The 14,906-nt window shown below is 42.7% G+C and overlaps 1 protein-coding gene across 1 annotated transcript in view; it reads right to left on the bottom strand.

Moving 5' to 3' along the window:
* Nucleotides 1-5,956, bottom strand: part of SYNJ2 (synaptojanin 2) — a 67,960-nt gene extending 62,004 nt beyond the window's left edge. Inside the window, exon 1 of the mRNA XM_075146071.1 lies at nt 5,836-5,956. Within this exon, the coding sequence (XP_075002172.1) occupies nt 5,836-5,956 (121 nt within the window). The remainder of the gene's footprint in view (nt 1-5,835) is intronic.
* Nucleotides 5,957-14,906: the final 8,950 nt, after the last annotated feature.

Below are 14,906 nucleotides of genomic sequence, written 5' to 3' on the forward strand. Positions count from 1 at the left end.
GGGGTCTCAGTAGCTTGTTTCCTTTATTTGTGCCGTTTAGCATTTTGGGGAAAGAGGTACGAATTTTCCCCAGAAAGAGCAAATCTATAATCAAACAGAAATTTCATACACAAAAAAAACCCAAAAACACATGAGAAAAAAAAAAATATACACTACCGTCAGCGTCTTACCTAGAAATATGTCCAATGTCTGGTATTACATAAGTTTAGATAATTAACTTGCCTCCAAATTCTGTTTTCTGTCATCCTCAGACAGGCCTAAAGCACTTTGTTGTATTTTCATTAATTTTCATTATCTTCCATCACTAAAATCTTCCTGTTCACATTCAGTCCGAGCTACACAAGCATCATGCAATATTCTGAATTCTGAAATACCACATACGTCAAGCAATACAGAGTTGGGAGGAGGTCTGCGGTCAGAGTTACAGTTAAGAGAGTCTGGATATTCAAAACGTTAAGCAATATATTTATCAATTTTCTAGAAAGTGGTATTTTTGGTTGAAAACACAACAAACAAATCAAGAAAGCAGCATTTTGGAAAGATCAGTTCACTGGCTTCCTGTATTAGATTGAAAACATTCTGTTTCTAGTTAGGGATTATGTTTTCGTAGCTGCATGTGTATATAGGAATATTTTCATTCATAGAATCATAGAATCATAGAATCATAGAATCATACAGGTTGGAAAAGACCTCTAAGATCATCGTGTCCAACCGTCAACCCAACACCACCATGCCCACTACACCATGTCCCTAAGGGCCTCATCTACACGTCTTTTAAATACCTCCAGGGATGGTGACTCCACCACTTCCCCGGGCAGCCTGTTCCAAGGCCTGACCACTCTTTCAGGAAATAAATTTTTCCTAATGTTCAATCTAAACCTCCCTTGGCGCAACTTGAGGCCATTTCCTCTTGTCCTATCGCTAGTTACTTGGCAGAAGAGACCAACACCCACCCCGCTACAACCTCCTTTCAGGTAGTTGTAGAGCGCGATGAGGTCTCCCCTCAGCCTCCTCTTCTCCAGGCTAAACAACCCCAGTTCCCTCAGCCGCTCCTCACAAGACTTGTGCTCCAGGCCCTTCACCAGCTTCGTTGCCCTCCTCTGGACACGCTCCAGCACCTCCATGTCCTTCTTGTAGTGAGGGGCCCAAAACTGAACACAATATTCGAGGTGCGGCCTCACCAGTGCCGAGTACAGGGGGAACCAAAGAAGAATGGACTCATAAAACCACCAGGTTTCTACTGGCCAGCGCTGTGGTCTGCAGGCAGTCAAGATAAAAGGGAAGTCCCTAAGTCATTTCTCTGGAGCTTGACCATTATCTTTATGCAGTTCTTGTCATATATTACATATATTAACACGGAAACTTGTAGTCACTACAGACATAAACCACCAAACAGAATTTATACCTCACAACCACTAACAGTTTCCTAGCATAGATAACGAGTCTTGTAATCTACACTCTACATTTATACCAATACACTTTCCCTCTTCTGTATACTCAATTTCCATTTCAACAATAGCAAAGGAACTGTGACACACACTTGTTCCTATAATCTATGGCAGTGAATTTCAGCCTGAGAAACCATAGTTTGCAAGTGCCCATTGCCAGCGTAACCAAGAAAAGCAAGGCTTCTGGCTACGTAGATTACTTTCACTACAAGTTTTGTAGGGATCCACAAATGGAAAAAGTTTGAACACCACTAAACTTCCAAAAAACTTCATAAAAATTTGTAACTGTTTTGGTTTTGTTTTTTTTTTTAATTTAAACAAGAAGTTTTAGGAATAGAGATAGAATAGGGAGATTAGCTACGTAAGTATCCTGGCATAAGAGTAAAAATGAGTCATGCTGTAGGGCTCATTGTTTTGGATAGTGTATAGTGCTTAGAAATACATTCACAATACGTTTTCAGAAGTATTGGCGTTTGATTTCCATACCCCACTCAGTGGCATATTTATCCACCTAAATACAGAACTAAAGCTAATTGTAAACAGTGAATGTACGTACAGCACAGAAACTGCATTTTGTACAAGAAAAGATACATAGGTAAATAATTGCCACTTTCTGGTTTTGCATCCCTCCCTCTGCAAGGCTATACCCTGATTTCACTCAGCCTCATCAGAGAACCACACACATACCTGCAACTGAAGCCGCAGAGGAGGCACAGAGCTGCTCTGCATCGTGTACACAGCCCTTAACTCTATATAAGCTTGTCTCTAGTAAAGGCTTACTTCCCAGATCTGTGGGTGAAAGTCTGGAGGAAAAACTTTAGACATATTTGCAAAAACATGCACTGTATCAGCTTTGAATTTCAGTATTTTCAAAAGACCATGGTCATTTAGGATCCACTGTAACAGGTGTTGTAACATCCTTTAATAAAAGCAATTGCAGAATCAAAGTGCTTACCAAAAAAAAAAAAATTAAATTCTGTGCACCCTTTGGCTCTGTCCTTGCCAAAACATATTTTTATGCTGAATTTCAATAGCAGAGCACTCCCGTTGACATCATTTCACTGATATTACTGCTATAATAAAGTTAAATAACTACATTTTCAGCACTATAGCCTTAGTTTAGTTCAGTGACTGCCTTGATAGCAGTTCAGAACTGCCTTGTGCAGTTCACTTCATCCATAAAGCTGTGATTTTTGATTCCGTGATTTTTCCAGAAGTTTCTTAGGTTAGGTTTCCGTTACAGCCTGAGTATGCTCATTTTATAAACTGCTGACATCTCAGACAATTAGAGATCTCCATAATACTTTCCCACGACTGATATCAAATGTGCAAACACTTTTCAAGTATTAAATCTCTATATGCAATAAGGAAATTCTGAAATATAACCAATTTACAACTAAAATTGTCATCATGATCTTTATAATGTACTGAGAGGGGAAAAAGTACAAAGTCATTGATTCACAAGACAGTATCAAATTTTTGGTTTACATATTTGAAAGGGTTTATTTTAATTATGAGTTTGCCAGAGGTTTATGGCCTATAGGCGTTTATACAAGTGTGTGGTTTTTTAGATTTCTTTTTTTAACGCCACTTCTTCTAAGATGATTCTCACCCCCTTTTGCCACTTGAACTAGGTTAAATTCAACATTTAAGTTTCTTCTAGTACAGAAGTATTATAGAAGCAATTGAACTTTCAAAAAAAATGCAGATGTCATGCCTATTCAAGGGCAAAGAGACACTTGGTAATTATGGAAAAAGAATAATGAACAATGACTAAAATTTGCTCTCAGGCCTTCGTTGTCCATCCATGATTATTCCTCTCTACAGTTCTATTGACACAAGGCTGCTATTGCAAAACTGCATAAACTTTTGTACAACCCAAGTGCTCCAGGTATACTTATCTGCTTTTATTTAGCGTAGAAGTTTGCATAAGGCACAGTTGCATAATTCCTCCTCATCTCAGGCATGCAATTTTTTAAAAACTTTATTTTAGAAATGGAAAATTAGACAGAGAAGCCAAAATTAACACAATCCTAGGGCTAGTATATCTGAAACCACACATAGTACAAAGCATTAACCTTCCACTGAAGTGTTCTATGGTTAGTAACAACCTAAAGGCCAGGCAGTCAAACAAAACAGAATTAATGTTGTTTCTGTTACCACCCTGGCTGTGGAGCTTCCTCTTCACGTCTTGTAAATTTACCATCACAATGGTTTTCCCTCCTTTTCTGGTCCTTTACTGCATAAACAGAAGACACAACTAAACAGGCTCAACTGGATAAACTAGCTTTTCCTACAGCATAGAAACCAACCCAGGCAGGAAAAAAGAAACCAAATGAAATAAAGTGACAAAGTTATTAACATGGAGTGGGCTGGATGCCAACGCATGCGTGATTACAGTTATCTCAAGAGGTGACACTGGACTTTGAAAAGGCATGGCAAACAGGCTTTTACGCTAGCCACTACACGGGTCACTACTTCAGAATTCTCCTAACACACATTTTAAGACAGACTATACAAATTCTCTAACCATTTTTAGCTATAGCAATTCAAATGGGGGATAGCACACTGGGAGAGAAAAATCTATTGTAAGTTGACGGTTCCCCTAATTAATGAGATTGCAAATAATCTTTCCAACTACTGGTCATACAAATGGCTTGGGGTTGGCTAGATGAATACTGGTCTCTCAATTTTATTCATGTACATTGGCTTTAGACAGTGGAGCTGTATCAAAACAACGAAATACAGACCACAACCCACTGATATCGGTGGAGAGCTTTAATGTCAACAGGTTTTTGAATCAGGGAAAGTGAGTAAAATGCCACTCAGTAGTACCAGACTTTTCACTTTGTCAGTTCATTGAAAACTGACACAAAAAAAAACTATAAAAATGTAACACATTAATGTCCACTATTACCAATGAATTTAACAAGAAACTGAACGCCCAAAGTATCACACAATATAAAATTCCAATAAAATAAATAAATAAAAAAATAAACCCCAAAACCACAGTGTGGCAATAACATATCTTTATCACAAGAGGTGAAAATTTTTCCACTATCAGAACTATTCTCGTGAAAATCAGCTGCCACCTGAAGACCTTTTTGGCTTTCTTCATTCATAAAATTCCCAATACCTGAAAATTAAGCATTTTAGTCTGGATGTCTTGCCATCATATATCATGGAAGATTCAGCTCAGTGGGCCTGGATCCTGATCTGACATTGTGACTGACATTGTATAAACCATAACATACATACAGTTCTTACTACAAAGAGTTCAGAGTTCAAGTCTTCCCCTTTTCCTTTGAGCTGCTTGAATATGGACTCCTACAACACTGTGAACAGTGGCGTGATTGCAGGAACAGGTAAGTATTACACACTAAACAATTTAAGAACACAGCACAAGCACAACGTGTTCCCCTGCATAACTTCTTGCACCTTATATTCTCAGTCACCTCATTTTTCTGTGTCTACCTCAACATTAGCATTGCATTAACTCATGGGTGGCAAGTACCAAAACACAAGATGAGACAACCCTGAGCACAATTACGACTTCCACTGCCCCAGGTGAGACTCGATCTCCTCCAGTAAGAGCCAGACACTCAAGTAACCATATACAGTGCAAACCACAAGGACAGGTAAGGCACCATAGCAAGCAGCCAGGTTTTCTTTACGGGACATGAATCTCAAGCCAGTCATCCAAAACAAACTCTGCTGTGAAATGGATGTCTACACTGGTGGCTGGCACCCAATGTAGCTGAGTAGAAATTTCTTCAAGAGGCACTGGGCCCCATCTCTTTAACTGGACCCTCCTCTGCAGTCGATAAGGCTCATACAAGGCTGTAGAGTATAAGGCTTGCAGTAAAGGTGTCTGTGCCGAGACCCCACAGCCACCAGGCAGGCTGGTGGCCTCTCCTGCTTCTTCCACCCCGGCTGCTGGTGAGGAGGCTAAAGGCATCCGGAGCAGAAAAAGAGATGGTCGGGCATGGATCGGGCCTGGAGTCGCACAGGGAGGAGATGCTGGCCAACCCTCCATCCATGGCAGGGCACCGGGGGTCACCCCAAATCGGCAGCAAGTGGGCAGGCCCGGAGGGCCATGCTGGAGGCCGGGGTTTAAAGTGAGGTGAGCGAGTTCCCCAAGGTCAGTGTCCCACTGGGCCCAGGTCTACGCTCTCTCCTTCCTCTCTCCACGCCACAGGGGAAAGTGCCCCAAACCTCCTGGGCATCGGCCGCTGCCACCGCACCTCGGCACCCCTCCGCTGGCACCACAGAGGCACCAGCCGCGTACCCACAGACACGCCACCTCCCCACGCCACGGCTTCCCCCACAGGCACCGCGCGGGAAGCCGCCCGGCCCGGCCCGGCCCGGCCCGCCGCGGGGCACTTACTGAGCGCCGCCACGGTGCCGGCCTCCAGCAACAGGCAGTCCTGGCGGGTGCGCGCCTCCAGCAGGGCGCTCGGGCCCGGCTCCTGCTTCCAGAGCAGCCGCAGCCCTTTGCTCAGAGCCATGGGAGCCGCCGGTCGCAGCGAGGAAAGAGCAGGGAGTGCCGGCGAAGGGGGAATGTGACCCCCGGCGCCGGTGGAGAAGGACCCTCCGGGGGGCCGCCAGCAGCCCCGCGCCCACGCGAAAGCTCGTCCGAGCGCGGGGTCCCCGGTCCCGGCAGCCCGCTTCTCCCCGGCGGCGAGAACGCCCAGGGAGGCGGGCAAGGAGGACGGCCGTGTCCCTTTCCCGGGAGCCGGTCACCTCAGCAGGCCTCCAAGCGCCTGTGAGGGGGCGCCCGGCGGTGAAGGGAGCGGAGAGTTTGCGGCTGCCGCTTCTCTCTGTCCCCTGCGGCCCCGCGGCACGGCTGCTGCCTCCTCCTCGGGGAGTCTCGGCTGCGGCCAGCGGCACGGGAGCGACCTTCCCCTCTCCTCTCCGCCTTTCTCTTCCCACCCACGGTCCCTTGTAAAACTTCCTAGTTAACTCTGTCCCTCTGGCTCCCCGGCTGCGGCTCCTCCTCCTCCGGGACAGGTACAAGCCGCCGCCACCCGCTCTGCCCGCGGGGGAAGGGAGGAGCAACGCCGCCCCGCGTTGTCGCGCCCGGCGGGGCGCTATGGGCCCCGGCCCGGCCCGGTCCGAAGGTGCCGCTCCCCACCCTCTCGGCGGCGCGTCCGGGCCGCGGCGGCTGAGGCGAAGCTCGCCGTTGACCCCGCGGCGGACCCGCCAACGGCTGGCTGTCAGCGCCCGGCGGCCCTTCGCACCGCCGTCCTGCGTGAGGCGAGGAGGGCCGGGATAAGTGCAATGCCTTGAGGCGCCGAAGTTGCTTTCTCCGCCCGCGTGGCAGGCGGAGGCTGCTGCCCGGCTTTGCCCCGGGAGTGGCTGTCCTCCTTCCCGCTTCCTGTGGGGAGCGGCCGCCCGGGCTCCCCGCGGCGCCCGGGCCCGCCTCTCGGGGCGGCCGCGGCTGGCCGGCGCTGAGGCCATTCCCGCGGAGAGAGTCGGGTAGCGCAGCTCCTTGCGCAGGGCGCTGCCCTCGGAGTTCAGGCAGTGTTTCGGCTCGGTGTGCCTGGAAAGCGCCGTCCCGCCTGTTGTGTGTAAAGCACAATGGGTAAAAGGCACAATGCACCTTTTGGGTTGACTAGCAATTAAAAAGCAGTGTTCCTTCATGTAAAAGTGCGCTTTTTTTTTTTTCCTCTGGTATTGCAGGATTCCCATCACAATTCCCTGTTGAGACTGTCCAGGTGAAGTGTTAGTTTTTTCCAGAGTTCAGCCATAAGGAATGGATTAAGGAGGTAGGCACAGGCACACAAATGCGTTCAGATGAGAGAAAATTTGCTGTAATTTCTAGCAGAAAGTGTAGTCCTATTTGTACACAGGTAAATCAAGCACAATTCTAATTTGTTAATATGGCAGAATTATACTTTATGTTTATATGTAGAGAAAACTGCGAAATTGGAAATACCCAAACTACCATCTGTTACTACTGTCTCACATTAACGTTGAGGACAGCCATGGCTGTGCTCTGCCAGGTGGAATATAACAGTCCCTGCCCCCATTAAACTTGATGGAAACAAAGTGAAAAACAGGTACTGTTTTCCCGTCACACACCTCTGTTTTATTTATTTTATAACTAGTAGTGATTTGAAAAGGAGATTAATTTTAGGTGTGTTTATGGTGCCTTCTTAAAACAGATAGCATTTTGAAAGGGAGGGAAAGTGGGATTGATGTTTGCATAGGGCTGCTTTTTTCCCCTGATCCTAATCTTTGATACAGTATGTAGGGTGACATAAAGAGTGGTGGGTAATGTAAAAGAAATGACCCAGGAACTGTAGAAATTAAGTGTAAAAAATGGATGAAAAAAGTGAGAGAGCACACAGCTCAAAGTTTGGGGGTTTTAGAGGGTGTAAGAAAGTGTGAATTAACCATTCTCAACTTCAAACAGAAAGGGGATGCCTTTCTTAGAGCCATCCTATGGGAATGGCAGACCAAGAATCCGTTTGTATCTTTGTCATCTTTCACCGTGACCTCTTTCCCTAGAGAAAAGTGCTTGCATGAGATGAAATACTGAAAGTATCACTTAAACAATCAGAGCTGCCTAAGACAGTTGTATCACATACGATTTTAAAAAGTTGCCCTGGATCATGCGCTTACGTATTTAAAAATAACAACAACAACAAAAAAACCCACTCTCTTTTTTTTTCTGTGTGTCTTTGCCTTTGAGGAATGATTCCTCATAGTCCTTTTTAAACTCCTTCATGAGAGTAAACTGTCAGTTGGAGGACACTCATATGTCACACTCTGTTGCCCGTGCTTGTAACTTTGTCATTAGTGCTTTTCACTGCAAATTCCAAGAACACACCATTTAGGATTGCTAATAAAAAACTTACTGTCAGATTTGTTGGGCAAAATACTAGAGAAAGGACTGGTGCACCTGGGATAGTATTTTGTTCAGCACCTCAAATCAATATGAGGAGATGAAGATGTGAGAGGAAAACTCAGATGAAGGTGGAAAACTGGAAACCTTTAGCAGTGTGTATGACAAAGCACTGCTTCTATAGGTGGCTCTGTGAGTGAGTCTTTTTTAATCTGTTATGAACAGATCTTTTCAGAGTGTTTCAGTTGCAAAACATCCACAGCATAGAAAGATGCATTTTTAAAGGTGTGATGTCGTGATTACTGAAAAAGGAGTAAGTCATTTATTAGACTTTGTGTCACAGGTCAGTTACCTTAGAAACGTAAGACTGAGAAAGCAACTATCAGAAAATGGTGAAGAGGAGTGGTGAATAAAGCCATACGATTTACAAACCTCCTTCACACAGACGTCCAAAGTGAGGGCTCAGATAGGAACCTTGCCTGATATATTAGGAGGGTATGCAAAGGTTTCCCTTGCCTTATTTATGGCACTCAAGATCTTTTCATCAAACCAAACTGACTATGATTCAATGCTTGAAAGTCCATTTTTAAGGGAAAATGTTGAGATTGACAGATCATCTTTTAGCTGACATTTGGAGTTGAACTGTCTTGCTCTGGAGCATTTGTATGTGAGTATCACGGAAACTGATTAATTCCCATAGTCATTTGAGGAGTCCCTCAGGTGAGCTCATTCCCTCTTCCACAGCAACTGTTTTCACCCAGGACATACACCCCCATTAACTCCTCAGCATGTTTTCATTTCATCCTCCTTTCTCAGTGGATGTTTCCTTTGTTTTAATCTTCTGCCTTGATAGTTTCATCATATTAGTTTCTTTGCCCCTCTTCACACTCCCATCTTTGGTTCTTTATCACTCTTTCTACCTCTGAGCGGTCACAGATATTTTGCACTGCTTTCTGAATGTTCCCACAGCTGAATAGTGGGAGGTGATCTTCCGCTGCCTCTGCTGCCTTCAGCTGAGAGAAGCAACAGGTTGCTGGGCTACCTCTACCTTTCTGCATGCGCAGAATAGTGGGAGTGTTTTGGGGGGTGGAATATCTCTTGTCAGCAGTAGTGTTCTTTTGCTATCCTTTTCTCCTTCCAATTCCTTTTCCAGCTCCTGTCTTTAGAGGAGGGGGGGAGATCCTTCTGTCTCCCTGTCAGAAGGGGAGGAATCCTTAAGATCTCATGTTTGCTGACTGCAGAACTGTGTGAAATGCAGTTCCAACAAAATTGCAGCACTGACATGTTAGAGGGCCAGCTTCCGTGGTAGGAGCATACAGCTTTCAGCTACTAAATAAAGTTTAGTTCCTGTTAACTCACCTGTGGCGTAAATTACGTTGAAGAAAACGTCCACACTGTGTTTATACAGATTTTTAAGCACAGTTCTTTTGCTATCATTAGAAATTCAGCTGTTGCCTCAGTGTAATTTCTGAGCACTTCTATCTTCTTCCAAGTCATTATTCAGTTTGGTTCACATTTCCAATCCCTTCCCCTCCCCAGCCCCTTGTTTACCTCTGAAGCATGCTATGCATTATAATGACCCCTGCTCCCAGGTCTCTATAGTAATGGCTGTTTACAGGGTCTGAATAACTGCCTTAATGAAAGAGAGTCCTGCGTGCTGACCTTAGCAGGTGGCATTGTATGTTTGTCTGGAGAGGCATCAGAGGAACAACAGGGATGTTGTTACAAAACAGAGTTTAGCAGAACTGGGGAGAGCAGGCTGTATTGGGCTTAGCTGTCTGCTAGCTGTCTGGAAGAGCTGTATGAACCCCATATCCTAGACTTTGGGGCATAGAATGGGTGAATGTCCCTGTAGTATTACTTGTCTGTCTTTATGTGCTATTGAGTGATCTTTGCAATCTGGGACTCTTGTACAAAAAGCTTTGGGGATACACAGTAGAAACAAACAAAAAATATCTGTGTGTCCCCAGTATTATGCTACTGGAAGCAACGGTAATTTTTTTTAAAGCTCTAAGACTAAATATAAAAAATTACTTGTGATGGCATTTCCTGGAGATTTCTGGCCACTTACACACAGCCTCAGTGGTCACAAATTCCTCAGGAAATGTGTGTGCCCACAAGGTCATTGAAAAGAGTTTGGTTTTTGCCTTTTATGAGAAACTTTTGACTTCAGTAACTGAAGAAGACATAGGGGAAATACCTCAGCACAGCTTTTCCTGCACATGACATTCAAAACAACTAGTAACTGCTGCTAATATGCAAAACCTTTTATTGTTTTCACATTTCCTAGTTAATATTAGAATAACTTTTATTTAAAGCTGACTGTGCCGCAGAGAAGCATTTGCAACACTTGTAGGCTGAAGTGCTCAAAATGTTGCTCTGAAAGTAGCTGTGGGTTTTTAATATCACCTCTTACACTCTCAGTGAAATTGAGAGAAGGGCTTTCTATTCCAGTTGGTTACGCTTGTCTTGACTGCGTGAAGAACTTTGTGCGCAAAAGACATCTGGTACTTTGTTACAGAGACAGTATGATATACGTTGAGCTAGGTCACTGTTTCTCAACAAAGTCAACAGCATTTCCTTAAAAATAACTCTGAAGCGCGTGAGAAGCACAAGTGAAAATTGGTATGCTTTATTTGTGTATTTAGAGCTTGACAAAGAACATCTGACCTCACCATGAGTGTAAGAAAGAGGAGTGATACAGAGACATCTTCTGTACTTAAGCCAGTGACAATATTTTCAACTTTCCACTCCTGTTTACAACCTTTCCTGACAAGCTCCCCTTACTCCTTGCCCCTGGGGTCTGTGTTCCTTACAGCAGGAAAAAGAAACTTTTAATACTAATATTTCTCTATCAGTATTACCCTTTAAGCAATTATTTGGAAGGGATGGGGGTGGGTTAATAAAGCTGACCTGAGCTTCCAGTTCAGCAGGACACTAAAACATATGCCTAACTTCAAGTATATCAGTAGCCTAAATCTCACAGGTCCTTGCTTGGGTGAGTCTTCTCAAGTGAATAAACAGTGCAGGTTCAGCTGCTAGAGGCAGTTGGACTGGAAGCCAACTGGCTTTAGGTTCAGACTGAGTCAGGGCCTATCTGGCTGCAGGCTGTAGCTCCAGATTGGCAGAAGACTGGGCTGTGAATTCAAGCTCTGAACATGTACCAGAAGTGGCTGAGAAATGCTCTGGTGGAGTGCTAACTGTTTTATAAATGCTGCTAATGAAAAATAGTGTTTGAAGTGTTGTTGGGAGGTCAGTGGAATTTCTCACCTCCTCTTCCACTTATATTTTGACTGTGTGCATGCTAAATGAAAGAGATCTATATCTAGAGAGGCAGATTGACTGCATTCACAGATACTAGCCTTTTCTTATTAACAGACTATTTTCAGTAACAGCAGCTGTTTTAAAGCTTAACTTTCTTCATCCCAAAACTATGTGCAGATGAGCAGCATTAGTCAGACAGCGTTTATTTAGGCAGCAATAGTGACCAGACAACCAGATAAAATTTTTATTCTTTCTTCCAGACTGACATGCTTATGATTAGTTGTAGGTATTCCTCTCTCATGTCCAAAGGACTAGGAAGCCACAGAGTTTTCCACTGCTTCTTGCCTAATTTTCTGGAACTCCTGATAGGAAAACCAAAATGCTTAATAAAACAGAAAGTTCAAATTTAAAGTGAACTGCTTAATATTTACAGCCAGAGATGCAGCATGTAAGTTAGCAGTTTTTCTCAGTAAGCATATGCCTTTTCTTATCTTCTGACAAATTGTGCACACCTCTGTTGAACATCAACAGTGAAAGCGGAGTTTCATGATTATCCCATATCAAGGGATATGGTTTTCGTGAGGTGAAAGAGGCCTTCCTCTTATCCATGAGTCAGCTATGAAGAAAACTCCAGAAAGAGGTGATCCCAGATTGCCTGTTGTGGCATTTCCCTAGTATATAGTGGCTACCATTTTCACAGACAGGGTACTGGAAGAGACTCCCTGCTACAGCAAAGTCATTCCTAACTGCATTCTTAAATAAGAATCAAACTATTCTGTTGATGCTCCCTATTTGTAAGAAGGAAGAATAGAGTTTTCCTCTTTGTTCAGAATCTGTGGGTTTCATTGTCTGTTGAGATGTTATAGCTAGCCAGACAGAAAAAGATGAATACAATGGTGGAAAATGCAAGAATACAACAGAAAGCTGATTATGATATGGAAGATGAACCTGAACGTTAAATAATTAAAATAAATAAAAAACAGCCTCGTATTTTTTAGACTAACCAAGTCACACAAAATTTGGAAGCGTTGAGGAGAAAATGCAGTCAGTCAAGTCACAGCAGGACTTCATATATATCTGGATAATTTTCATGGTGCAGTACACTTTATTTCTTGAGGAAAATGTTAGCTATTGATCCATCTTACTATAATTAACTTGTAAATGAATTCTGTTAACACAAGAATCCTTAGTTATTTTGTTCTATTGGGTAATACAGACTACGCATCAGAAAAAAGGAGCATACAGAGCAGATGAGACCTATAATGAGGCTTTTAAAATGAGGGGTGGGAAGAGAGGGCAAGGGGAACAGAGTTTCCATGCTCAATATGTAACTCTAATTAATGTTAATTTATTTAAAGCTTATTGAACTAAAGTCTGCCCTCAGTGTGATCAGGCATTTAAGGGAGAATATCTTTTATGGAGTTTTGACATGTAAGCATGAATAGGAGTTGTTTGAACACTCATAAGGATAATAAAGCACGTTATTTTCAGTGCTAGCTATTTACAGTTGTAGCATTTTCTAATAGGATTTTGTTAGTTAGATGAGCACATGTTCTATGTTCACAGAAATGCATATATAAAAGCAATGGAGACTGACATTTTAAAGTTGTCTCACATTCCAATTCTGTTTTTTCTTGCACACATAACACAAAGCTAAAACCAAACTAAAGTTTTTGTGTGAACAGAAGTGAATGTTGGACACAACCTGTCCATGTAAAAGTTTCAGATTTACTCACGTATTTGAACAAAAAAAGGGGTAAAAAAAAGAGAGTGTTCTATTTGGAGAACACCACTTTAATAGAATCAAATCAGGACATCGATAGATTTTTAGAAGCTAAGTGTTTACCTTCAGAAACATGAATTTGTAACAAAAGCACATGAGATCACTGCTTTCCAAAAGAAAAAAGTAACTAAGTTTGGAGAACACAAGGGGCAAAAGTCTATTGTTATTTTTTGACTCTTATTTAATCTTGCACAAATGAATGTATTATCAGCATTTTACTTTTTCATACTTTTCTTCAGATAGATCTCATAGGTCTTTAAAACTGCTTTAAACACAGCATGTGGCAGCAGTGATCTGTGCCAGTAGTCTGGTGGAACACAACAGCTATCTAGCAGCCAGTACCACCACCCTACAATTACTGAGAAAAGGAGCCTTATATCTCTGTGATGTAGGAGTTGTTTGAACACTCATAAGGATAATAAAGCGCATTATTTCTTCCAAATCTTAAATATAATCCAGAACCCCAGTTCTCATATATAAGTTCCATGGGAAACATTCCCTAGGTGTAAGGTTCAGGATTTATTTGCTGCACCTTTCTTAAGATACAGAATTTCTAGCTAGTGCCTTTGATAATGGCCCACTGGTTGTATGCCAGATATTAACCCACATAGAAAAAAGCCATGTATTCAGTCACCCTCTCAAAGCAACCCAAACTGCCTTGCACGCATAGATTTGCTCTTCTACTATCACATGTCAACATTTTTTCCATTTTAGTTGTTTCTAGTACAACATACGTGGTGCTTTTAAATTGAAGTTAGGCCTGTTTCATTTCATTTTATAAACAGATGCTTTGTGGTATTATGTCTCCTCATGCTTTAGAAAGCCCTGTCCATTAACGTTCAGATTTAGGAGGGATTTCAGACCAAAGAGCAAGGCGAGCAAGAGGCAGCGTAATAACACATTCACATAAAGGAAGGAGAACACATTTGTTTACCTGGAAGACTGAGGGTTTGGGTTTTTTTTAACTGTTTTTTGTAAATTTTGAAAAATCTTGTAAAAATGGCATAGGACGATAAATCTCAGGTGCTCCTCTCCTTCTCAGCAGCTTTATGACAAGATGACTTAGACAGAATAGTTTGAAAAGACAGTGAATATGAACTAATTCAAATCAGAATAGTTAATGGGGTGCCTCAGTACAACACCAGCCACGAACTGGAGAAGGGTAAAGAAAAACTAAAACAGTTAAGTAGAGCAAACTGGATAAGCAGTCAAGCTATTTCACAGGCCCATAATTTATGTGAATCAATATGGTGAATGCGGAGTGAATAACATATGTTTTTCTTGAAAGGAAAGAAGACCTATAGAACGAGGTGTTATATCTGTCAGTACTGCTGTAAAGGGGTAGCTGACGAAATAGCACAGAGTGTGTGAATGAGGAGAACAGATCAGAAAAGAGAAGGACTGAGGAAATACCATGGTTTGAAGTTATTTGAACAACCATTTTGGTACGTTACATTATTCTTAATGCACCAATTAAATCCACAGACTATGTGTATGTACCAGTAAACATTCTGCTTGCTAGTCAGTATTTGTTTTTTGACAATTTAACTTGATTATTTAG

Source organism: Calonectris borealis, chromosome 3 (genome assembly GCF_964195595.1).
Source record: "Calonectris borealis chromosome 3, bCalBor7.hap1.2, whole genome shotgun sequence".
Taxonomy (NCBI): domain Eukaryota; kingdom Metazoa; phylum Chordata; class Aves; order Procellariiformes; family Procellariidae; genus Calonectris; species Calonectris borealis.